Source organism: Manacus candei, unplaced genomic scaffold, assembly GCF_025592945.1.
Source record: "Manacus candei isolate 608988 ecotype Guabito, Panama unplaced genomic scaffold, ASM2559294v1 h1tg000089l, whole genome shotgun sequence".
Taxonomy (NCBI): Eukaryota; Metazoa; Chordata; class Aves; order Passeriformes; family Pipridae; genus Manacus; species Manacus candei.
Window position 1 is genome coordinate 2,078,459 of NW_026138137.1, and position 27,635 is coordinate 2,106,093.

General features: G+C 37.9%; 1 protein-coding gene across 3 annotated transcripts in view; it reads right to left on the reverse strand.

Annotated features, from left to right (window-relative positions):
- Window positions 1-27,635, reverse strand: part of DNAJB6 (DnaJ heat shock protein family (Hsp40) member B6) — a 60,020-nt gene that overhangs the window by 30,116 nt on the left and 2,269 nt on the right. For all 3 annotated transcript variants that reach the window (XM_051812874.1, XM_051812872.1, XM_051812873.1), the window contains exons 2-8: window positions 19,823-19,931; window positions 19,311-19,420; window positions 16,567-16,626; window positions 16,146-16,256; window positions 4,483-4,614; window positions 3,448-3,592; window positions 1,350-1,420 (exon numbers count right to left, since the gene is read on the reverse strand). In XM_051812874.1, coding sequence (XP_051668834.1) covers window positions 1,350-1,420; window positions 3,448-3,592; window positions 4,483-4,614; window positions 16,146-16,256; window positions 16,567-16,626; window positions 19,311-19,420; window positions 19,823-19,887 — 694 coding nt within the window. In that variant the 5' untranslated portion in view covers window positions 19,888-19,931. The remainder of the gene's footprint in view (window positions 1-1,349; window positions 1,421-3,447; window positions 3,593-4,482; window positions 4,615-16,145; window positions 16,257-16,566; window positions 16,627-19,310; window positions 19,421-19,822; window positions 19,932-27,635) is intronic.

The following is a 27,635-nucleotide window of genomic DNA, read 5'->3' on the forward strand; positions in this document are numbered from 1 at the left end:
GGCAGCTGTTAACAAGTGCCATTAGTTACTCACATGCTTTCTCAGTGACACACCGAAATCAAGTCATCTTCCACTAAACTTTGAAAATCTGGTTTTAGCTACAAATGAACATTTTGCTTCGCTCCATTAATTTAACAAAGGGCATTAATCCACCTCTTGATTTTTGGTTGAGGACTAAAAATAAGAGTGAGATACTATAATGCCAATAATGTAGTACAAATCTTCAAAGTAATTATTATTTGATCATAAAATGACAAAAAATCTTATTCAGAAAGACTCTATTTGAGGCTTATTATTGATTTCCTGTGTATTTATGTTCAGTATGGATTACTTTTTGAAGCAATCTCAGAACTTAAAACTTTAGAAAACGTTTTTAAGCCTAGACCTAAATACTTGCATACTAGGGTAAAAGATGGAGTTAGAGAGTCAGCCCCTGAATGCTTCTAAAAAAATAAGTGCTTCAAATACAGGTTTAGAAAAGAAATTAAAAATCATGTTTTCAGTCACACTGGAGAAAACATCTGCAAAGAAAAAAGGCCCTCATCCTTAAGACTGAAGAAAAAGATGGTAAGAAAAAAAAAAAAAAGCACCGTTTTCCCAAGTTGCCCAAATCACACACAGACACAAGAAGGTTACAAATGCCATTCATGAAAGAATGCACCACAAACATCAGCATTTATTCATTTTGAATTTTTTTTTAGCAAATGACAAAAGACTCAGCTCACTGGCTTCACTTTTGTTTACCTTTTGCTTACATTACACATTTAAACATTTGTCAAAACTTACTAAGTTGTCTGCATTCATGCACAACTAGAAAACATCCTTAATTTATTTAAACCAGAAATGCATTACCAGAAATGTATTAACATTGTTCACTACTAAACATTTAAAAAAAAAAAAAAGTTGAAATTATTAAAAAGGTTATCCTGGAACTTTTAACTTCACAGCAGACTTAAAACTACTAATTGGCTCACATTTCAAATTGGAAAAAGCAAGATTCATGCTAGTGTTAGTGTACATCTCGCCCTAGCACTACTGAAGGATCATGGTTCACCTTGATCACAGATAAGAAAAGAAAAGTGCATACAGAAGTTTACAACAATTTTAAGGACAAAAAATGGTCCAATTGATGTGGTCCCAACAATTAACTCAAAAGTCTATGACAAATACGAGCTTCCGTGAGCTACTTATACTACTTAAGATTGAGTACCGATATACAGAAAGTTGAATTCGTTTGAAATCTTCAAAAAATGTTCCTGTCAATCCTCAAATGGTGGCTGTTATAGCTTAAAATTTCTGTTAAATGCGTGCGTTGAATTACTTGTTATCCAAGCGTAGCTGCTCCTTACCATTTATTGTTAGCGACCTTAACTGGCCATCTTCTTCAACTTCTACTCTCTCTTGTCCATTCTCAATAATCCTGCAGGACAAAAACACCATCAGCCATTTTAAAGCACTGCAAGCAGTTTCAAATACACACCAGACCTTGGTTTTAGATAAGGAACTATAACAGAGCTATAACTATAACACAACTGCCGTTGTCAAGCTTTTGTATTTAGCAGCGCAGGAGCTGCAGCCAGGAACCATCTGCATTTTCCCACCAATACTGCTTATTTACAGCAGGAAAATAGTGTTCTGGAAGCTGGAATCCTCCAGTTTGTAGAGTCCACAGTTACAGCTGCCACCTCATACACTGTCACAGTTGTCCTGACACTGTACTCTTACCTAGTACTAAATATTTTGACAGATCAACTGCACAATCTTGACATTGCATTTAGTCCCTACCTGTTTGTTAAATGCATAATATTCTAGATACAATCACAATTTTGCACAATGTAAGGCACGCTAGACAGTCTTTAACCCACTTTTCATTTTATCAGAGCAAGTAATTTGTAGACCTCCTATACACCAAGTTTATGACCATCATGTATGGTCCAAAATTCAAGTATCCCTGACTGGAAAAAAGGACTATTAAAGAGCTTTGTGGGTTTGGGGTTTTTATCCTTCTTTGTTTTAGAAATGGGAAGACAAGGAATGTTTAAATTATTTTAATCATACTTAATTTATGCCTAAATTTTAGCCATCTGGGAATTCTCCCCTTGTGATTCAAATGAGGAAACCACACAGATGAATACAAAACTTTCTGGAGATCAGACTTGTTGAAGAGAATACACCCATATTAAAAACAGAGGGAACAGCTTCTTGCCTGAAGCAAAATATTACTCAGAGAAGATTTCCACTGGATATGTTGGGATATGAATCTTCTTTAGACTCAGCTGCTTTGTGGGCAGATATTCCACAAAGCAAGAGGATTTCTCAGAGATAGTAACTGCGTCTTCCTAGACGTGGTTAACCACATTTCTTGCTTCTCCCCTCACTTCCTAGACATGGTAACAAAGATATGACAGCAGCATACCTGATATAGTCTATTTTTTAATATTAAAACAAACTTTTGCATAAACACTTTCTTTGGTCTCTCTCACATGGCACAACTCCCTCAAAACTTTTGAGGCAGTTTTCAGATTTTTCTGGAATACACTCACAGAAAAATATCATGACCACACCAGCATGTGATGACAGAGGCTGCTTTCAAGTGGTCAAGATGACAGGATCTCTTCAGTACAACAGGACACAGAAGAGCCTTGCACTTTAAAATATGGGACACAAGTTACCAGACAAAAAAAAAAATTTGTCCTTCCTTGCTTTTCCATGACTTTTTATTAAATACTGAAATTACATTTAACTACTTGTTCAGTACTCCTATAATTTACTGATCATGATGTTCCATTTAGGTTATTCTATAGCTAAAAAGATTCAGGTTTGCCAAATGCAATGATTGCCCCATCACAAGCATGAAATAGCCAGAAGCTCCACTGTGTTATTAATACTTGAAAGTTCATTTTCCAACAAACAGGAACATTTTTCTCCAAAGCAAGCTTCAGTTGCTTATTTCACGTAACAGACAGAAGAAAATTACTACAAAGACTTCACTCAAACACTACCAATGAAAGCAAACTAGAGCAGATGTCAGGAAAAACTCTTTCATAATGTCTGCGAAATTAAAAGTCCTCCCAAACCCCAGCTAAAAGCTTCACAATCAGCAGAAACCTTCCAGAAGTTCAAGGTGACTGGGCAGACAGTAGACAAGGACCACAACAAAAGATGCAGCACTACACAGGATGTTCTGAAGGCTTATAAGACCTCCAGCTACAGCGTTAAGCAACTCAATAATGCCAAGAAGAGTGAGAGAATCCAATACAGCATTTCAAAATGTTTTCAAGCAAAGAAATCCAAGTAATATAATGAACAGAACAACAAAAGTAAAAAAAATACATACATGTATCACTAAATGTATGTGTGCAAAGATATAGTATATTTATATGCATGTAATTATAGCTATTTAAGTCTCTGCATATAGTTTCATAGAAATATATTTATATCTCTTACCTCTTTGTAGTAATTTTTCTGCCATTAACTATTTTAGTTGAGGTTGATACTGATTTGAAGTTGCCCATCCCGCCACCACCAAATGACGAAGAGGAGAACGACGAAGTAATGCCCCCATGTCCCAGAGAACCAAATGAAGTAAAACCTATTGGAAAAGAAGGCATTTGACTAAAAATGTACTTTTGCATGACTGTGGGATCCAAATTTCTCATCCCTTCAGACTACATCCTAGCTTCAGGATGCCCTCGGTTGCATCAACACAGCAGCAGTGACTAGATGTTATTAAACATCAGTGTGAGAATAAAAACTTGACTCTGGTCCCATCTATTTCTCTCATATGGACCCACAGGTCAAGTTCCAAATGCACAGCATTGTCCAAAAACCATTTGTCAACTCTTCCCCTGAAAAGGCATTCAAGCTTGTCTACTGAACTCAACCATTCCCCTTTCTCTCCACTCAGGGTAAAGGCAGCAACTCTAATGAATCTGATCATCTGCTTTAATGCAGGTGTTGGGATGCCCTGAGCTGGCAGACAGAACTAGTCTTATATCAGTAACACCCCAAATAATACCCAGAATCTTAACACTTAGATTCATTCTAAAGGATGCTGACTGCCAGCAGCTCTCAGCAACCTCTAGATACCCAGGTCAGCATTCAAAGTGGTCACCCCAGGCTATGTAGTACCATGGGGTTCAGGCACACATTTTTTCAGTGTATTTTCAGGATCTAAAAGCCATCACACTCCCAACACCTAAAAGCAAACAGAACAAAAGCAATTCTAAAGCTATAAAGAAACTGTAGCACCAAAATAACGAACACAGAAAGTATTACTTCTTAGAGGTCTGTTCACATTACATGAACTTTCAGGTAGCCCAAATACTGTACCTATAGTTTTATTTACATTCACACCTTACAGAGAGAGTTTAATTTTAAAAACCACAGCCCCAGAACTTCCTGAATGGAGAAGGCAATTTATTATATTGCAATCCTTTGTGAACCAAACCCACATTCCTTCTTAAATGCTGTGATATTTACCTGCGTCAAATGGAGTAAAACCACTTCCAAAAGTAGGGAATCCTCCAAAGGCAGAGAAAAATGATCCACCACCTCTGCTTCTGCTTCCCCTTGGACCCCGTCTGCCCCCAAAGAAGTCCTCAAAAGGGTCTTCTACAAAACAGAAGACAACATTTAAGAGGTTAGCATTACTGAGTGATTCTGTATTTAATCATTAGGGATTCTTTATTAAAAAAAAAAAACCAAAACAACCCAAACATTTCTTGTTACAGATAAAATTCTTCCTTTGAAATATTTGATGCTACTGAACTAACAGTCCCCCAAAGGTAATGCCTATGATCCTTCTGGACTAAATTCTGTTTCACTTTTGGACCTAAAAATAATTTTATATATAAAAAGTAGTTGATTTCCTTATTTTAGCTGTTTGGCATTAAAAATCAGTACATCTAATGTAAAATATAGCATGCAGCTACCTGAATTTTCTCGCTTATTTCTATTCAAGATTGATTGTGGATCACCATGATAGGTCTCTGAAAAGTAACTTCCAGATAGGTTATATTAATTATTGAAATATAAAAACAGCAGCCAGGGATTGATGACTCATAATCCTGAAGTGTTCCAAGTGTTAATTTTAGCACTTGCCACATTAGATACTTCAAACACGTATTCTGATGCACATTTAGGCAGCAAAGTACAGAGGTTTACACAAGGTGTCCCAAAGAGGCATTCAGTCCGTACCAAGCAGGAGAAAGAGGGGAAAAACAGAGAAAGGGGGTCAGGGACAAAATGCTATTTCAAATTCAAGTTCCACTGTTATGTCACTCAGAACAGCTGTTGTTCCATCCCCAGCAGGAAGACAATAGTCGCTTTCAAAGAAAAAAAAAAAAAAAGGCAGAGGAGGTGCTACAGGACACAACATCAGACACCTATACAAGTAATCTTTATTTACTTTATCACATTTTCCTGAAAAAAGGAAAAATAATTATTACTAGAATTATCCGAAAACTGTGTTTTTCTAGTTCTCTTGAGACAAAGAACAACCTAAAAAACTACACTCATAAACCAGATACTCAATAAACATAATACTTGCATTAAAACCAGAGAAGTTTAGTAACTACAGCTACTTTCTTCATCAATCTCAGCTCTCCTAGAATCAGTGTTCTACAGTACCCATGATTTTACAAGTAGAGACTCAATATTGAAAGGTAACAGTCTGAAACACTGCTCAGAATAAGCTCAGAAAATGCAGACCCTGGTGATGGCAGTAATACCAGTATGAAAACAAGGAAAGATTTGTAGCTGCGTGACTGTTCAGGACCACAACTGACAAAGCAAAGGTCAGAAATGCAGTATTTATTCCACCTCGGGTACCCCTACAAAAATCCAAGCTTATTTATGACAAATCTCCAAGTTAATGCAATATGCATTATGCATCATTAAGTAATCAGTAGATAATAAAAATATATAAGTTACCATCTGGTTTATGTGCAATTACTTAAAGGTGAAATGTCACAATGTATTTATGCTGAACAACAGCAGCCACTGAGGGTCAGACATTCACACCCATCAGCCAAGACATAACAATGCCTAAACCAGTTAGAAAATAATCCTATCCCTCCCCTAGCTCCCACAGTTATTGAAATAACACAAGACCAAACATTTATTTTACATACCCTAGACAAGCAAGTGTAAGATTTTTTCTCTACCTCAGACTTTTTGGTTTGTAGTTTCTTTTTTATTTTTGTCCATGTAAAACATGGACAATATGAAGATGACCCACTAGTACTTTTATAGAAATTAAACCAACAATTTGGCATGGAAATATAGGAATTATTATAATTTCCAAAACAAGCACTATGCCAGATTTTAAAAAAGGCCATTTTGTCAGCCTAGCATATCAACTAGCAAATAAACCCACTGCAGTTAATTGTTTTGTAGTCCAATTTATTCTCACTGGAATGACTCATAGGTTCACTATGAAGGTCATTCACTCACGTGTACAAATGATCTATATTATATTACTCCCACTGTTAAGCTTTCTATTTATAATCCAAATTTTCCTGTTACCTGGAGTTTGAATAGAAACAAAACAACCTATATCATGTAGGCTTCGAGTTTTTAATCCCCCCAGATATTAGCCTATTCTGCAAGTGAATCTCTCTCCTCCTCAGCACAACAGCTGCAGAAACACAAAGTTATTTAAGGGAAGATCACAGAAGCTCCCAGAGATCGCTGATATCAACCCAGCTTCCTAATGGATTATTGCCACACCAAAACCTAACCGAGGCCTGGACATGCCTTATTAGCCTCTGGCAACCCTGCACTCCAAAGAGAGAGGCCTGCACTTGGCATCAGCACGTGCTGCAGCCTCAGGTGACTGCTGTCAGCAGCCCTGGAATAATCCTCCAGTGCTCTTCCAGTAGCTCTCTCGAGTGAGGTACTCGAACCACTGTCCCACGGTGGACTGCAGAATGCTCAGGAAGACGGATTAGCAGAGACAGGAAAAGGGGTAGGACTTTTCAGGGAAAATATTTATTATTTTGACAGCCAGACAGGTACAGCAGGCAGAAGAAAAAAAATGCCAAAAACACTGAGGAGAGAAGGCAGCAGGAGGCTGTTTGTATCTACCATCAAACACACATTAATAGAGCAACCTTACAGCTACTCAGCCCCTGTTTATGTTTTTATTCCCTAAATCAGGATGATTAATAGCACCACTCAGTAAAATAATAACATTTCAGCCTTGTAGGTCTATTTTTGTGATTTAGCAAAACCTTTCCATCCCTGATAATCTTTTCACAAAGAAAGCTCTTTCCAAACAGTTCAAATGCAGGGTGTCGGGGTTTTTTAATGACTCATCTTATTATAGTCATTTTGGTGGTCACAATCCATCTTTTATTAAATGTTAGAAGCATATCAGATTAACAAAATTAAGCAATAAAAACAACTACACAAACAAAAAAAGTCAAGGCCTTCCTAATAATTGAAAATACTATATAAATACATGTTAAAAGCTTCACAAAACCGAAATGTTAAACTACTGTCACTTCAGAGTATTAGTAAATACTGTTTGGAGATAAAATCAGTTTACTCTAATCCAGGTATTATCAAAACCTTATGGAAGGACAGAGTTTTAGATTCAGTTTCAATAAAAATGTTGGAGTACATTTCTGAGCTTGTGGTGCTGTCAGAACAGCAAAGATCGAGAGAGAACAAAAGGCAAGAAATTTCAAAAAAGCCAGTGAGACGGACTTCTAATCTATCAACAACAGCAGATACTTTTGGGGAAAAAGGTAAATGCTTAAGCAAAGAACTCATGGTAGCCTGTTACAAAAAAAAAAAAAAAAAAAAAAAAAAAACAGACAAAAGGAAGGACTTCAGGACTCTTGCTGTTTGTTAGTAGGTAGGAAGACTGCAGTTACAGAAGTCAAAAAGTTAATAAGACTGGAACACAAAACTCCCAGCAACACAGAAGACTGTGTACTAACAAACCTGTCTGAAAATAACTGCATTAGTGGTAATGTTTCCAAAAGAATTTACTTTCTTTAGAAAAATCTTTGCTAATTCAAACGTAACAACTGTGTTGTTCCTCTGGGTAAAACATTAAAACCTGCTCCCTGCAAACCATGGAATCTTACCTTGCTTTTCTGTAGTCACAGAAAAAGAATTTCACCTCTAAACAGGTCAAATAACAACAACAACCACTGTAATAAATATCTCACTGCAGTTCAAAATAAGACAGGTCATGATCCCCCCACGCTGAGGAGTCCTCAGCTCTAACACAGAGACAGGATTTTCTCCCTTACAGCTAATTGCAGAATACTACTTAAAACATGTGATTGCTCTCCTTTCCTGCCTTGTGATCACTGAACCAAATAACAAGTTGCATTAATTCACTGATGCAAAAGAAAACACTGAGTTGTTACTTTCTGTTGCATCCATGAGCTAATCTGATTCAGTACAGGCAAGACTGGTGTATCTGAAATAGAAGGGGCAGGAAAGCACCACACAATAGGGGAAGAGAGGGAAGGAGGCAAACCCCAAAACATCTACATTTGAAGTACTCCACAATGCAGTTTAAACTGATGAAATTCATTATAGCAATCTAAGGCATTAGTTGAAATCACAATACATGATAAACTAGAAGTGTCACATTTCCTATGGCAGTCACTCCTACCAGGACACGTGTATCCTGGCCCTGGCTTGGGGAACTAGACACTAACAGGTTGAGAAGAACATCTCCAGATGAAAGGAAGTTCAGCCACAACAATTCTTTGCTAGAGTTCACAGTGTGGCTGTAAAAGCAACTGTACTGGTTACAAGGTAGGCAGAAGCAGAAGTGCCCAAGGGTCAAAAGCAGCGAGGGAAGATGCTTTCCATCATAGAACGACACCATCCCTGACCAAAGAATCAAGCACATTCCACTGCAATGCCATCATTCACCTCCAGAAAATGAAAAGTGTTGAGATAAACTGTGTGCTATCAGCAAATGTTCTCACATGCACATACTGCTGCAGGAGGAGATGCCTATAATCTTATAGGGACAGTATGCAAAGGAACCTTAGCCTGTAAAAACAGGCTGCCTGCTCAGGCACCGCTCACTGGGCCACCTCCCCAGCCAGTGACTGTTCTCTCCTCTATTCTTTGCCACCAGAGCCACTGCTGCTGCCTCTGTCAGAACATGACACGTGAGCTGAGTGCCTGTACTGCAGATGCAGGAGAGTGGCACTCGCTGCAGCACAGAAGAATGTTGAAAGGCTGTTCAGCCACTGCATAAGGACACAGTCAAACTGTACTGTGCTGCACTGCTGCAGTGTTTCAGTGAGCCAAGGCTGCCTGCCCAACATCCTATCCTTTCTTCATATCAAATGCACACTGTAATGACTTTATAGATCCTGCCAGAAGAGAGTCTGAAATGCAGGTCTGGTCAAGGTGTTCATGCAAATGGCTACAGATATGATACCTACAATACAATAGAATTCTTGGAGTAGGTGTTCTCTATCTTGTCTATTTGAAAAAAGTTTCAAAGATGCAGATTTGCAGTAAATACGCACAGAAACTACAGCTCTAGAGTATACCCAGGCACTAAAAAAACCCATACCATCTGAACTGGATGGGCCACAGAAACCTGTAAGCACTTCTGCATGGAAATGTTTTCTTCCTTAACTTCAAAATAAGCATATTGTTGATGTCACTTACTCAAGAGACACTAAGATGCTGCTGCAAGCACTGTTGATTCACCTGCCTAACGTTTCAAGCATGGTCTTCATAATTGCTCATTTTCATAAATTAGATGTCAAACAGATGTTTACCCCACTTATTAAATAAATTACCAGCAGAAGCATTTGAAAGTCTTTCTAATGATATACAGCAGAGACCTTAGGGTTAGTTATTTTCTAAAAAAATAGGAGACTTAAAACATTACCTTTGAATGCCATCTACACAGTAATTACAAAGATGCTGGAGTTCAGTAATCAGCATTTCATATTTATCAAATGAATGCTCAAATGTTCAGGCATACCTTAAAAATGGAGGAATCTTCCATTACCACTGTATAACCTGCTCTCCTTGTGCTATGTTCAGCATTCTTCCTCTGATCAATTTTATCAGCTAGCCATTCAAGAAAACCAAATCAAACCATTTTCCTGGGGACTAACAACCTGAACTGGCTTGGGGTGCCCAAGACAACCTTTGGCCAGTGTGTTATCAAACAGCTTCTCAATCTATCTAATGGGACATTAGACAAAGATTAAAGTTTGAAGACAGACATGAAAATTTGGAGCAAGGCCTCCTCCCCTTCAGCAGGAGAAACTATGTATTAGTTTGACCATGGAACCACAGTATTACCTAATCCTGTTTGATAATGCTGTGTGAGTGAGACAATGACTGTATTTCAAAAACCCTCTGCAAACTTCCCAAGTTATTTCTGAAAAATTTAGAGTGGTAAGATTTGGACCACTGAAGGGATAATTACGATCTAAGACTAGTGGTTATGAAACAAAACTGTAATACCAAAGCAATGTATGCACATGCAAATCTCTAAGTACTTCATAAATTGCACCAAAAGCTGCAAATTTATGCCAACAAAAACATTAATTACCAAGAAGACACTGCTGTACAAGACAGCTTTAATTGAAAGCCACCTCCATTTTCAGTTTTAATAACCCATTTTACTAACAAATACATTTTGCATTAGGACACCTAAACAATCAATTATCAGAAATGGGATTACATGTGAATTAAATCCATGATCCGATCCTTATGCAAATCTTTTGCTACAGCAAGAAAACTTTCTATCCATGAGACAAATAGGTTGATGAAGCTATCCCACTCCTGAAAAACATCCTAAAACACAGATCATGTAGAGGTTGCAATGGTTACTGCACATAGAATTTCCTCTTTCTTGTCTTGTGAAGATTCTTTAGCCTGGATACTCAGAGTAACTCACAGTACTTTTCCTGAACACTCGTGCTTCTTTTTATGCAATCAATATTACAGCACTCAATCTGCAGTAATTCTGTCCTTTGATGGAACCAAACTACATACCAGATAACAAGCTAGTTGACATTCCCTGGGACAAACATTTATATCTAGCTAGCCACATAAAGGTGTTAAGTTTAATTTTACCTTTCGTTTCCAAGACAGTAGATTTTTAAATACCACATTAACCAGGTAAACAGAATTCTCAAGGGAAAATTCCACAGAATGTATAAGGTTTATATGCATTATCTGGTATTAAATTTGTATTAAAATACATCATGAATCCTACTTTACAGTCTAAGAAAAACATTTAAGACATTTATAAATTACTATCTCCAAATGCACATTAAGAATAATAAAATGTTTAGGAACTACAGCAAAACTGTCAAGACTACAATCTGTGTTGAAAAGAGACTCCACAAACAGACTTCTCTTGGACATCAAAGTCTAGACAGGGCATCCATTGGGACCAATTTATCACATCACATCAGTAACACATTCTACCAGGGAGAAAAGCATGGTTCCTTGTGGGATTCATTTCAGTACACATACAGGCACCTAAAGCAGTTTGAAATGCCCTGAAACATCATGTTGAGTTTCTAGAAACAGTTGCTGGAGGATACTGGTCTGCTGTAGGTCCTGAGTTGTAATTTCTAGCCCATACAGAAACTACTCGGGCATCACAGACATATCTGGTGACAGCTGAGATGGTTTAGAGTGTATGTGAAGCTTAGAAGTCTAGAAGAGGTTAATTGACTTCTTAAGGAGTTGTCTGAAGTACTAAATGGCCTGTTGGGGAATGTTATGATCTTGTTATACCACCTTCATCTTTCAACATAATTCCTCACTGATATCTTCCAACATAGAACTCATCCTTGAAGTGAGAACCTGAAAAGCCTCTAAATCAAAACCAAGTCAAATCTTTAACAGCCCAGAAACAGTCAAGCATTTTTGCCTGCACCAAATCACATCTATTTCTGTTCCTCACAATCCCTGACACAGCAGGTCTTTATTCAATACACCTCCATTACCAGTGGTGACATTGGGATCCTCCCCTCCTATATGAACTGATAAAGTACAGCAGAACATCCTTGAAAAGTTTACAAGTAAAACACAAACAAAATGCTAAACAGAACATAAATAAACCAAAGCAAGGCAAGCACCAAATACAAATGAAGTAGGATATAGTTTCAGTATAAAGCAAGCTTACTGAAATGAGAAATCAATCCCTACATTAAGAGTAAACAGTCAGTTCTAATGTCAAAGGCCAGTCAGAGAACAGCAGGTGTACGGCACAGACAGCTGAATGCCAGACACTGGTATACCAAGGCAGCACTTTGCAATACAAAAGTAGTACTGCACAGGAAGCATCAACTTTTCTTCCCATCATAAGGATTAGCATCCATCCCTATGTTAAAGAGACTTAAAAACTATCACCAGAAGAGCTCACCAGGAATACAGACTCTGCTGTAACCAGGGGTCACAAAAAGCGAGCCCACGTGTCTCAAAGTTTAGGAGTTAACCAGCAGTCATAGTATCAGAGCAAGTTTTAAAAAGTACCCCTCTTTTTACAAAGAATTTGCCTGAAAAAAAGAGTGAAGAGAAACTGTGACTGTCTCCAGTGCAACACACAGCACATAACATTAACTTTGCTCCATTTGGAAGTGTTCAGAGTTGTCTTTAACAGTATCATAAATTTTCATTTGAAAAGTCTGAAGGGACTCATCAGTTAAAAATCACCACAGAAGTCTTCATACATTCTCCTCTTCTCTACAGATGAATAAAGATGCCTTTGTTTATAAAGAAAACTTACTGTAACTGCAATATCAGTGGAATACAGCTCAGTGGAGTTTAACAGACTCAATTCATAGCACAATTTTAGAAAACCTTCACATCCATAAATTTACAGGAATTATGCATATGAATGCTGCTCTTTACATACTCAATGGCAATCAGGATAGAGAGTCCCACCTGCATTCTGTGGGCTTCACTATGTGCCACTTCAAACTGCATAAAAAGTACAAATGTTTCAAAGTATTTATTCAATTTCATCTTTGATTCAACCAGTGTACATTTATAGAAAACATGACCCCAGTCCTTATCCAGTTGCTTAGAATATCAATTATAACCTAAGTAGCTCCTTAAGAAGTCACTACTTCCACAGAAAACTCATCAACAAGTTGAAAACTCCTCATTTTTAGAAGACAAATTCACTTATTCTTCAGGACAGAACTGTTCCACCAGTGTTTCAACACAGCAGAATCTACAAGGGCTCTAGTTCACCAATACAAATACTCATGCCATACACACAATTCTACTGCTTGTTTCAGGCATTATAAAATGCACTACATTGAGCTGAAAGCACCGATATTTTCATGTGGTACTACCTTAAATATTTGTGTATGTAAAGACAATTGCCAACAATTATTTATAAAAATCTGTGAAAAAAATGTTTGGAGTTAAAATTTCCCATGTTAGAGAATGCCTTCAGCATCTTAAAGTAAAAAAAAAAAAAAAAAAAAGGGAAAAGGAAAAAGTGCTCATTTTGAAGCCTTCTGACTAGAAAAATTTCAAGAGCTTAAGTTCAAAATCCAAAGCTCAACATAGGCTTTTAGGACTCTGGTCACTGACACTGCAACTATCCACATGAAGTAGAGAGACAGCTTAGAAACTATTAGTTTTCTTTAACTGGAGTGCACATAACACTGCTGACAGTGCCAGAACCTTAATGGGCAAGAAGCAGAGCTTGTGCCTCACTACTCATATCTTAAAGCTGACAATGACAGTGGTCAATACATGAAGTAGGTAACCAGCTTCTGAATAAATAAATAAATTTGAGTATTAAGCAAGGAGGGTATGTTGTTAAGTCCACTGATGTAACAAGGTAAGATGTATCACACAGGAGAGGCTATAGCAGCTGCAACATCCCAGGAAAACTTCATTAGCCGTGGTACCTCCACTTGATAAGCGGGACAACTCTACGCACTATGCTGTACAGTCTTCCTTCCAAAGACCCCAAAAGGTAAGTCCTCAGGTTTTTTAAGCCTGAATTTTCAAGCAGAATTTAACTTCATGGCTTTAAGGCTAATCATGAACACTGACTTTTTCAAAGACAGCAAGTTAAATCTCCTGCTAGGGCTGATGAAGTAAATACAATCAAAACCAAGGAGGGTCCATGTCAGTCTCCCACTGGTAGGTAGAATATGGCTCACCTATACAATTTACTATAAAGATATTTGTTTGAGAACCAACTATTTTATTTAATAGATCTTAAATGAAAAAGTAAACAGAAGTGCTAAACACGCTCTCCCAGCTCCTCCTCTCTAGCTTCCTACTCAACACCTTGCTCAGATTTTTCTAGGTTTTCTACCATTCAATCACAAAATGGTTGAGGTTGACAGGGACCTATGGAGTTTATCTGGTCCAATCTCCTGCTCAAACAGGGACACCTAGACTGGGTTGCCCAGGACCACATCCAGATGCCTTCTGAGTATCTCCAATCATGGAGATTCTACCACCTCTCCAGACAACCTGCTCCAATGCTCAGTCACCCTCACAGTGCAATCATGCTGCCTTAAGTTCAGGCAGAACCTCTGTGCTTCCATTTGTGGTCATTGCCTCTTATCTTGCCAGCAGACACCACTGACAACAGCCAAGCTCCACCTTCTTTACACCCTCCATTCCCAATGCACTGATAACTCTCACCTTGAGCCTTCTCTATACTGAACAATTCCAGCAATTCTCTCAACCTTCTCCTCAGGTGAGAGAAGCTCCAGTCCTATAATGATCTTAGTGGCCCTTCACTGGACTCTATCCAGTAACTCTGTTGCTTTTACTTGGGAGGCCAGAATTGGACCCAGTACTCCAGATGTGGCCTAACCAGTGCTGAGATCACTCATCTCAACTGAAATCATTGTTTAGCAGTTCTTAAGATTTTTACTGTACTGCAGACAGTGAAGAAATTGCATCTTCCCAGTTCAGAGCCCATTTCACTTATCAGTATTTTCCTAGATGCTTCCTCCAATCTGCCCTTTCCTACTTCTGCTGATTTCCCATTGGATCCAACTGCCCAAATTCTGCTGCTTATCCTCTACCAGATTCTTCCTCTAGCTACTCATCTAATTCCTCAACTAGCATTCTGCTGCATTCAACCCCTTTTCTAATCCTTCATTAGAGTCATCCAACAGCTGATGATACCTAAATAGTAAACCAGAGAAAGATATAATTAAAATCTGAGCTGGACTAGACCCTTAATGCTGCCAAAGATAAATTACTTTTAAAAATATTGAAACATTTACAACCATTATTATAGAAATTAATCAATATCAGGAATAACAGGAATAAAGCTTTGTTTTTCAAGTACCCTTCTTGCAATTTTCAGTCTGGAACCTTCTTGCAGTAAATACTGAACACGGGATCTGTTCTGCTTTATAGATCAGCACTTTGATGAGTAGAATATACACAGAGATTGTGTAAGAACTCCAGCACCTCTGAAAAGACCTTCACTAGAGCAAGCAACATCACAAGTCAAAGGACCCTCACCACCACGGTAAAAAGGTTACTTTGACAACTTTATCACATATTGCTTCCTTTAATGAGCACTTCCTAAATGAAGCATCGAGGCCTCAAGAACTATTTCATCTGAGTCTTCAGGGGTTCTATACCCCAAGCAAATAAGTGACATGAACTTGGAAGAATGTCTAGATTATGTATGTAGCTGTTCTTATTCGGACACAAGAAAATCACTCCTGCTCTGACACAAGCCCACAGTGAGAGCTATGCTCTAACAGTTATAGGTAACCTGCCCAGTTCAGAAGTTCTCAAAGCTTTACTTTTTTAATTATTTAGAGATCAAAAGAGATGAAATTCAACAGACTAAGTTTGCCTGCTTGAATTCTTGAGAGGAAATTCCAGCATATATTAGTTCCTTCCAATCTACAGAGACACAGCAGCCATGACTTCATGGTTTTGTAAACAAGGCTTTCCAACAAAACATGTATTGGCAAGCCATATCTGTTCTGTACTATAAAATCAACCAAGAAACATGTATGAAACAAACACTTCAAATATAATACAAAATACCAATTGTTTACCTCATTTTCAGAACTATTTCTAATAAAACTGCATTAGCTGTATTTGTTTTGTAAGCGTAAAGTTTTAGCCACACTTTAGATGCACGTAACTAAAACCAGAGGATTACTTACCAAAGAAGTCAAATGAAAAGGGGTCCCTTCCACCAAAAAACTCCCTGAAGACATCATCTGGGTTACGGAATGTAAATCCAAAATCAAACGCATTATCGTGATGATTTCCACCTGCAAATAAACCATTAAGTTTCAATTACTTTCACACGTTCTCACTAGCAAGAAAGTGCAGTCCTATATGGTATTTGAATCATTTAAAAATATAAACAACTTCTAAAGTTTCCCTTTCAGGTACCACTCGGGTTAAGTACACACAATATTTTTTACAACTGGTTCTCTCTGTCTGTTTTTAGAAGATAACAGTAATACCTTTGACAACACAACTAGAAAAAAATGTAAAACAGTTGTAATCTCAATTTTTAGAGGACTGGAAGATTCCACCAGAATAGAGAAAGTAAAGAACTGCTGGTTGTCAACATACCTCCGCCTCCATTTATTAGGCCTTCTTTTCCATATCTGTCATAGATGTCACGTTTTTTAGCTACAAGGAGAAGTTGCACATCATGTCAGTAAACAGGTACATTGATTGGGGGGGGGGGGGAGGGGAAGGACTTAGCTGGTATTCTCAGTTAAACACCTTCTCAAAGTTTATTTATTTAACAGAGTTCTAGCATATAACTGCTGAATGTTTTTAATGAGGATTGCCAAAGCAATTTAGGTTCAGAAAGAACAGGCACTAAACTTCAGACTTACTACCATTTAGTTCTAGAAGTTTCAGTCCTGTCGTATCAGAAGAAGTTTGGTATAAGGACAATCTTCACAAGGAAGTTTGCCCTTTAAAAGAATACTTTAGTCTTCTTCTTTACACAGGTACAAAGCTTTAAGGCTGTAAAGGACCTCTGGAATTCAACCTGCTACTCCACACAAGTCTAATCACAAAGCTGGTCAGATCTTGCCTGAATAAAACCCTGATCTCACCAATGTGCAAGAAAAGATTCTACAGTTTCTCTGAAAAGCAGTTCCAGAGCTCAGGCATTCTCACTGTAAGCATTCTCTTCCTTCTATCCACCTCACAAACCTTAACCACTGCTTTTTTTCCTTTTATTGCACAAGAACACACCCACAGTAAGAGAGTTATGAGAACGGAAGAACAGTGTTTATATGACTGACTGCAAAACCCCTAAAATTAACTTCTTTCAGCTTAATGATGGAGAATGAAGTGATGTTACAAAATGCCATGGAAGAATGTGATTCAAACTGCTTGCTCTCCATTATTTTAGAAGGCATAAAATGACTATAAATCTCACTCCAGACCAGCCTTACAGTATCCACGAGAAAGGGGAGAAAAATGAGCTCTACATTACTGCATAGGATCAGATGGCACTGTTGGTACTGGAAGGGAACCTGAAGAGCTTAAAGAGGCAGATAGCTGGCTTACTTTGCTTGCACTGGTGTGGCAGTATCAGCCAAAAACCAGTCTGGGCATCTGATTTTAGATTCTCAATTTTATCATGCTTTTCCCACTGGAATCTCTTCAGTGAAAGATGTTTTAAAATTTAAATAGCATCACTGAAAGAACATGCAGTTACCTCAAACAGATGCTGGAAACTAAACCACTTCTGACTAACAGGAATTAAAATTTTATATAATGGTCATCATCTCCAACTAATAGAAACTTGCAATAGGTTCACACACACACAAATCCCCAAAGCTTGTTTAATTACTCATATTGCCTCTCTAGAAAGCAATTTTTAAAGAAAGCAGGTTAATCTACTCATCAATGTTAAAAGACCAAAGCAGTAAGGTAGATAAACTGTCAGGAGCAAGAAACAGCACTCTGAGGGCTCACAAAGCCCAAAGTTCACTCAAAATGTTACATTTTTAAACCACAAGGGAAGTGTGTTCAATGATCACCCAATGTCAGTATTCTTTGCTTAAGTAATCTCTTACAAAACTGTTCTTCTGCCAAAAATCTCTCTTCATTCAAGCCTGTAATGATGTCAGAAAATTTCATTAGGTCTGCAGAGGAGCTGACTGCCTCTTGACCACTGGGCTCAGGATCTGGTATCCCTGCTGCACAGATGATTGTTAACACAGCAGTAAGTTAGGATTTGGTCTCGATCCAAAAACTGGCAGCCCTTTTAGATGTTCTAAAATTCTAGCAGTGTACTGTTTCCAAAGAACTTAAAGATCTGTATAACAACCAGACCAGTATCCTATTTTTATCTTGCTCAAAAAATTAGTTCAAGAAGGTTAAAGTACTCTAGAAGACAATGAACTAATGATAAATTAAGTTCTGTTTCTCCCATGTCAATTAAGTATCAAAACCAAGCAAAGAAATAGTATGTACTAGACTGCAGCTCTATAAATCAGGCTGAATCCTGAGAGGTAATCTAGATGCCACTAGTGCTTTAAATATAGCTTTCCCATGCTCACTGTCTCAGGTGAAATCAAGGACACTTCAGAAATAGCATATTGACAGCTGCAGTCAATTACAGAGGAAAATAATCAAAGTAGCTTAAATCACTTTGTTATGATTCAGACTGCTTCTGCCAGAACACTGGCAGAAGTTAATGATACTCTTCGAGCAAACACATGGGTGAACTCTAAACTGCATTCCTGCACTACATGGGTCAGGCTAAGCACCTCTTTCAGAACAATTCAAAATAAACACCATCTTTATCACTATCTGTATCACAGTTGACTGAATTTACAGAACTCACCCAAATGCAATCTGAATTTTCAGCAAGATTTACAGTATGCTTGAGCTTTGTCAAGACTAGTTTACTGCTACAAGAATTAGAAGCAGTGGGCCCAACAGTAGATACTTCAGGGTTGGTCTAGCCTGACTTATTGGATAAACACAATAATACCCCTATACCAATGGTAACATCGGCTTTCCCTGCTAAGATAAAATTAATCTTAGTATTTGCAGACTTCTCTTCAGAAATTTCTGAAGAGGGCCTGCCAGACACAGAATTTCAATTTTTACAATAAAATTAATTTGGTTACTCATCTAGAGAGATCCTGATATTTTTGTTTCAAAATTTCTGCTTATTCTGTCTTATCTGCCAGCTTCCTTCTCTCTCTCTTTTGAAAAGGAAGTAGTCAAGTTGGATAACAAACCAAAGTAACAATATCTCTTCATAGCATCATACATCAACATTTTCACTCTGATACCCAGAACAGAGAAAGGCAATTCAAGAACCCTTTTAAAATACCTACCATCTGACAAAACTTCATAGGCCTCAGCTACTTGTTTAAATTGCCGTTCTGCCTCATCTTTATTGTCTGGATTTTTATCAGGGTGCCATTTTAGTGCCAACTTACGGTACCTAAGTGGAAGGAAAACAAAGGATATTATACTCTGAAATGATGGAATATGCTATACAGATAAACACAAAATGTTTCAAACAAGTTGTCAGGAATTAAAAGTATTTAGAAATTCCCCAGTGCTTTGTATCTTGCAACCACACTGGTATTAACAGATTCTGCAGGCACACAAAGAACCACCTTCTCAGATATGCTTTTAAGAAAAAAGTGGTCCAATGTGCTTCAGTTATTTTGAAATTATTCCCGTGCATTTCTGATGATCAAAGCATAACATTCCAAAACACATCTGCTGTGGGCTTCTCCTTGAAGCTCTATAATTATTCAGTACTACAGGCAACCATGGGGAGCATCAAGAAGGATCTGGTACATGTGAAGCACCTGGTATAGTCAAAGTTGACACTTACGCTTTTTTAATATCCTCTGCTGAGGCATGCTTTTGCACTCCCAGAACTTCATAGTAATCCACCATGTTTCAGTAGGTGTCTTGTTAACAACAGCTCAGTCTTTCAAGTCCTGTAACAACAACAACTTGTAAGCAAAGCTTGTCCAGTACTGTTACTTCATAAAAGTCAGGCAGGAGTCAGGTATCTTCTAGTACCAAACCTGATCTGAGAAGGACAAAATTCAAATGTTCCAAACCCCCCAAAAATAAAAACGCTTTATTTTAGGTCGACAGGTCAAACAATTACTTTAATTCTGATTTTTATGTTCTTTAATCCCACTGAAGCACAGTACACAGACACATGGGTAACCAGCAGTTCCTGGAACAAAACAGACTGAAAAGCCTGATTTAATCAATATATTAAAAAGAGTATGTGGGTCACGGTTTTGATGATATATTAATTACTCTGAATGCAGAAGAAAGCATATATCATGCTCACCTAATGTCATCTATGACACCTAAGTCATGTCTTAAGCATATATGAGCAGAAACAAAGGGTCCTTTCTTCCACATCTGCTCTTCAGAACATTATTTTCACTGAGATGCTCTCTTCAGAAAAGCAACGAATGTGCAGGTCTTGGAAACCTAAAACTCCACTATTAATTCCAGTAAGCCTTTCTTGTACTCAGACCTTGACAAAAAATTTGCACGTTGCCAAAGCTACTCAAAACCCTTTACTTCTTTTATGTTTACCAACAGAAGTACATTGCCAGGCAAGGTTGTTCCACCTGCAAGGTTAACCAACCAACTCAAGTACAGAGCCACCTTCTGCTTCTTAGTATAAAAGAATAAAGTTTTCATAAGAGTCCTAAGAAACCTACAAGTTAAAAAAAAAAAATTAAATACTGACAGTTTCTTGTCTATATTAGGGAATAATTATAAGAAACAGTTATATCAACCATTACTCCAACTAAATGAGGACTAAGATGAAAGAATCTTTCTAAAAGTTGCAATAATGTCTTATGTCTTCCTGCGAAGGCAGCTTCTCTCCAACACTGTAACAAGTCTCCATTGTGGCAAAAATTCCAAGCACCTTTCCATCCTACCACTGCTGCTGGTTCATTCCAAGTTTTATGAACAAGGAAACACCAACATTTTCCACAAGTTATCAACTCGTTGCAGGCAAAGTCACACAAACACACTCAGAACATAACAATACAGCAATGTATTAGTCACATTTTCTTATCTCGTGCATCAAGAACAAAAATTCATTGAAATAACTTTTCCCCCCTCAAGTCAATCAGTGTTTTTCATTTTAGCCCACACAGTCTCATTTTCCTGTTCTTTCACACAAATGCTGAGAGTACCAAGCATGATGTAGCCCAGTGAAATATTCTGAAATTAATTTATTGTACTCACTTTACATATATCTTTCAACATCCTGGGATATAAACAGTAATGAGAGGCTTCCTTTTAAAATAAATTGGTATAGCTTCAAAATATGTTGTTGCTGTAGGTTAAAGTTTAATTAACTTTAATTAGGGATGTGGTTACACACACATTTCCTCAAATGGCAAAACCAGTTTAAGAGATACCCTGCCATGCTGCCTCCCCACTCCAAACTACTCACAGAAGTAAATGGATTGGAGGAGCTATCTGTGTTTAAAACTTGGGTGGTTTTACCAATCTACTTAACCATACAGTCCCACAAACACAAAATTAAAGTGCAGCAGGTAAACAGACCTCTAATTGACTTTGCCCTTTGAAGAAATCCCCACACCAAAAAAATAGCAAGGGTATAGTTAATATTGTGACCAGTGTCAAAGGAAGTTGGGAGACATGAATTAAAATGAACATTAAGTATGCCAGTAATAATATACTAATGTCAGGGTTCAATATGTAAACATACAGATTACCAAAAATATCCCAGAATATTTGCTATCAACTGGCCTCACTAGTTTTGCTGTTTCCCACACAAGGACTAGAAGAGTTCATGAACAAAGAGGGGAAGAGCAAGGTCAGCGTGGGTTAAGTCTGCTATCAAATCCCACAGCCAACCCTTATGAGCAATAGCACATATGGAACATATAGTTACAAAAAAAAAATCAGAGTATATCTAATGTGAGTCAAGTTTAAGGTTAGAGGTCAGAGTCCCTCCTAACAAGGATACCAGCAAACAGCAGGAAGCCACAAGACAGGAGCACAGACCATACCACTACGTGTTTTTTCCATATTCTCCTTTTCTTAAATGTAACACTTGCATTAGATATCCTCTCAATTCAGACACCTATCTTAGAGGGAAAATTTAAAACTCAAGCTTCTAGCTAGAATAAGCATGTAGGAAAAGCAACCCACATGTAAAAAAATAAATCACATCTTTTCCTAGAGAACTCTGTGCACACTGGAAGTCATACTGAATTCATCATATATTTAAATACTTTGCTGTTTGTTTAAAAACAATGCTGCAGTGTTGTTAAGTTCAGACTCAATACAGACATCAATATATCCTAAATAACAGAAGCCTGAAGTTGGAACCAAAAACCAATGCCGAGGCAACATGACCACCTCTTAACAGATGACTCTGGCCCTAAAAAGCAAAACCCTTCAAGAATAGAGGAATTATGTGTTCCAAAGAAATGTTTGGGGCTTGCATATTCTGTCTTTAGTGAGCATGTTATTGTTCAGTTTTTACTTGCCACTAATATAGAGTCTGGAATTAAGACAAACAGCAGCTCTCTAAAGAAAACAAACTGTTAATATTCTCCTTCTCCTCATCAAACAGTCCTGTGACAGTAAAGAGTTCATCTCCGATTTATTGTTATTTCTATCTGCCAATTACCATAAACCAGAAATTGTACTGCTGAAATTTTAGTTATCATAGGAACTTTTTTCTTGTATGTAAAAAGGTTTTAGCAATATTTACACCAAGAAAATAATCTGCAGCTTTTTTGTTCATCTTAATTTTTAAAAAAGTGTCAGCTAATATTTAGCCCTCTGAAAAAAACTTGGATTTTTGCTCAACAGGAAATAAGACTGGGGGAAAAAAAAAAATTAAATCGCCCACACCCAAAAACCCCCCTCTCCCCCTAAGATCTCAACAATACTTGCAAACTAGAAAAGATCTCTGTCTGCAATCTTTTCAGGACAAAATTATTTAAAATATTTACTCAAGGAAACAGCCACCAAGAGCCTTATAATAAAACAGAATATATGACCATCAACTTTGACAACAGAAGACGGTCAATTAAAAAAAAAATCAGTATTTTTAAGGCTAGCAGGAATCTGCATGGTGAAAATGCCTAGATGTTTCAAAGATGCAAAAAACCACCCAATTATCCTAACCAAATTGACATGACAAAAATCTTCTTCCAACACCAAATCTGTCAAACAATTCGTCTCCAAATATACGAGCAAGGCTCATTAATTAGGCACTCGGGAGCTTTTTCTGAAGCCACAAGGAAGCCAGCCCACATTAGCTAATTTCCTGCCTCCATCCACACAAAATCTTCAAAGTCTCAGAAGAAAGATAAGCAAAAAATCTCCAGCTGAAAGAAGTTGTTTCACGGCCTTTGTGTTTGCAGTTCGTAGTTACTTGTGCTGGTAACTGCCCTGCGTTTGCAGTGCACTATCAGCTACTCTAACTCCATGAAAATCAAACAGGCAAGTGTTTATGTGAACCAAAAGTTTCCATAGTTTATAGAGTTCTCAGTCACCACAGGAGAAGTCGGGTTTGTTCTGGCTTAGGGAGCAGCGGCCCTGAACACTCACACTGACTCAAGGCAACCCACAGGAGCACATGACCAGGCTGGACCCTCCTCGTACAGCACAGCCCAGAGCTCCACTGGTTATCCTGAAACCCAGCTCATAAACTCTCTTCACAGCACAGTCCTCAGCTACATAAAAGGCATGAGAAGCATTACAGAACACAGATATGCAGAGAGCCAGAAACTTCTATAAGATCAGATTACAAAGAAAAGCAAAGCAAGTAATCAGCTGCACAACCAGAAGGGATGACAAAGCAGCACCCCTAACTAAATACGGAAGGGAAAAAAGTATCCAAACAAGAAATTCTTAGAGCAGCCAGGAGGGAATTCAGACAGCAAGGGGCATGCGACCTTTGCAGTCAGCTTAGTTAGAAAACGTTATCTATTTCTGGCCATGAAGCAACAGGCAGCACAGAGAGTCCTGAAAGATGCCAGAATAGCTCAGGCTTTGTGACTACTGCAGTCACCTGGAGAGCCAGATGGAGTTCCAAACTCCTGATTCATGCAGTTCACAGAAGCAGCCAGTCATCAACATCCTGTGCAAGTCCCACAGCCATCCAGTTCCTGGTACCTGCTGCTTTCCATGAACATATGTAAAGGATTGCATCCTGTTGGCAACCCGGAAGGAATAAATACCCTGTTCTGACTCCCAGTTCAGCTTGAGCTTGAATCTGACCTACTCAACAGCAACTGAGCAACCCAGAGATATCTCTGGGATGTTAACAGATTATGCTCACACTCAAAGATCTTTGGGAATTGTAATCTATGATTAAAAAATATGATTCTTCATATTCCAATAGTTTTATTAGAAAGTAATATGTGAGTGGGATCTGATGAAATTTTACACTCCTTCAAGTATGCTCACTACAGTCATGCTAGTGTTGTTGTGGATCCAGGGCCAGACAAAGAATTCCAACAACACACACACTTCAAAGTTTTCTAGTATTTCTTCATTTGACTTTTACATAGCCAAGACACCTTTGCTAATCTTTTTATTATTTATAGTCCAGTAAATTCAGACACATATACAAATACTCTGTTTAGAAGTAACAAACTTCATCTGAAGTTCAGTCACTTCATTTGCTCACAAGCTACAGATTTCAAATGTAATCTACAAATTTTAATCATTTGCCTTATCTCTCTATTTTATCTATCCATCTAAAAGAGGGTAAACAAAGATCAACCATAACACTGTTCGCCAAGGCCTCTAAGACACATGTGTACCAGCAGTTCAAAGAGCTCTCATTGGTTTGAAGAAATCACTGTCTTTAAAAAACAGATACTGGTTACAGAACCTGACTTCTGGTGTCTCCTATGCCCTGACCAAAGCCAAATCTCACACCATGACTCCTCAGAATGAAACACCGCTCAGGCAACAATCAAACACATTTCACCTAGCACAACTCAGCAACGCAGGAAGCCATACAAGTCCCAAAACCTCAGCCAAATCCCAAATAAAATCAAGGTATCTATGTCAGTTCTAGCAAGAATATCTGGGATGTGCCATATGTAACTGAACTGAAACCATGAGCAGTCTCTTGACTGAACTTGCAAAGATCCACCGTGCCACTGTACAAGAGCTAAGACAAAAATGCCCACACTCTTTACCAGAAAAACTTACTAAGAAGTTTAAGAATTCTAAGGAACAAAATGAAATTTACTTTAGTTCTGATGAGTGCAATAACAGAGCAAGAAAACCTGTATAAGTTTTGTGATTAATTAATCTGAAAATACATTTAAACAAGGCACCAATATTAAATTCTTCCCCCCACTGATACCAGCACAGTGCAGTGCAGACTAAGGCATATTAAAAACCTCAGTAGTTTTAACTTGTGCTTACCTGAGCTTAGAAAAGCTGTCAGAGTTTAACTTCACAGGTTCCTGAAATTTATTGTTTCACGGAAAAATGTAAACTTACCATACAATTAAAATTAGTAAAATGTACTTAAATAGCCATGTTTATACTCATTATTTTAATACTACCACAGCATCCCCAGGAGATGAATCTAATCAAATGAACATTCCAAAAAGCTTAGTTTAAACTCATGCTCAGAACAAACATCCTGCTTCTATGTCAGAAAACAGAGTGGATTTGGATACAGTTATTATTACACAAGAGCATGCAGTTCATACACGGAAAAGGAAGCTGCTGCTTTTTTACCTTGAAGTTCATGTTCCATTTTAAAAAAGCCAACAACAACAAAACCCCACCACAACCAAAAAGGAGACACCTGTACAAGGCTCCCTCACCCCTTAAGGCAAGAAGTTACAAAGAACTCTGTCCATTCCTCTCCTCCCCAAGGGCTGCAAGACACAGCTCTAACGAGAACTACTACTGGTGTGTTTTACTGCCTGGCACAAGGAAAGCCTGTAGAGGGCAACAGGTAAAAAAAAAACATTAAAAACAGTGAACAAACAAAAATGGAAAACAGAAGAAATCCAAAATCTTCATCTGTGAAAGAAATGTCTAACAAAAACAGGGAAAGGGAGCTGATCAGTGAACAGGACAGCCTCACTCCCCTGGCTGACATTCTCCTGCTTATCCATCTATCTCTGAGCAGGCCCTAAATCCAGGGAGACTTATTCACGAGCTTTCCTTAAAGCAAAGGAGCATTCTTCCAAAACACAACAATTCAGGTGTCCAAATTTGGAATTGGGTCACAAATATCTGCAACATTGGGCACCCTCCTAAAACTAACCATAAAAGGCTACTTTATACAAAGTAAAAATATTCCTATCTTATCTTAAAAAATATATGATCTGCATTTGATTAAACAATTAAAAACAGTGAAAGCCTCAACCGAAAGATCAGGCCAAAAAAGTTTCAGCCAAATAATCACATGCAATGAGATGATCCTTTAGAGAAAAGAAAATAGTTAAAAGTTTCTACACGCTTTCCCTGAAGTATTTTTGGAGTCATGATAATTTTATTTCAGACAAACAGAATAAAAAAGTTTCATTAACGCAAAGAGCAAGTTCTTTTTCAGAGCACTGACAGGCTGTCATAGATTCAGACTACATTTTAAGGAAGAAAAATAATTCTAATCAAAACAAATAAAGTTTTTATTAAAACTGTCTGCAATGTAGACAGGAATGACCTCACACTTATTATATGAGCTTTAAGATCCTTGTTAGGTTCTGAGTCCTCACTAATATCAGAGGGATTTAGGTATTTTCTCAGAACAAATAGAAAGCATAAATGAAACCTACAACTAGTAACTGGAGGAGTGAAATGCATATGCATGAATTATTTCTTCCCTAGCAGTTAAATAAACAGAAGGAGAATAATGCTTTTGTTAAGTCTAAATGTAAGAAAAATCTAACATCCATTCAATTGTATTTTATTCAAAAGAAAAAATATAACTTAAACCTACTAATATCCTCAGTTTTATTTTAAATCTATCTTGAAATAAACAATCATCATACGCAAGATCCAACAAGTTTTGACAAAGCTAAGTAATTTCTCACTAATCCTTGAATCCTTATTCCTTGAGTAAGACAAAGGAAAAGCTGTTGACAGAAAATGCTTTCAGGACGGGAGGCTGAGGAGGTTCTTTACAAATGCTATTAGAGAAATGGAGCACTTCCTACTTAAGGAGCACAATGCTAGAACATTAAACCTCACACGACTAAGTTGAAAATTAAGGCAATGCGTTCCCTTCAAAACATCCCTGTTTACACGGTAAGGAGCAGGAGGTGCTCCAGCCTGGAAGTGCAGTGCCCTGGCAGGACAAGCTGCCCCCCCTTCCCAGCCGGCGGCACAGGAGCAGCTCAGGCTCACACGGGTGGCTGCGCTCGGAGCTCAACCCGGTGTGACATTTCAGTCGATTCCAGGCCGGAATTGCGACGCCTCTGGACTTGGGTACAACACAGTCACTATCCTCATATCCCTCGCAGACCTCACTGCACCAGTGTGGTAAGTACAGATGCAAAACAAACCAAAAAGCAGGTATTTCTTTACCCAGGACAGTCCACTGTTAAGAACTACTACATCCTTGATATCATCATCCACGATGATTTAATATAAGTTGTTCCCTCTCTCCATATCCATTCCAAAACTTCTAGTGGATG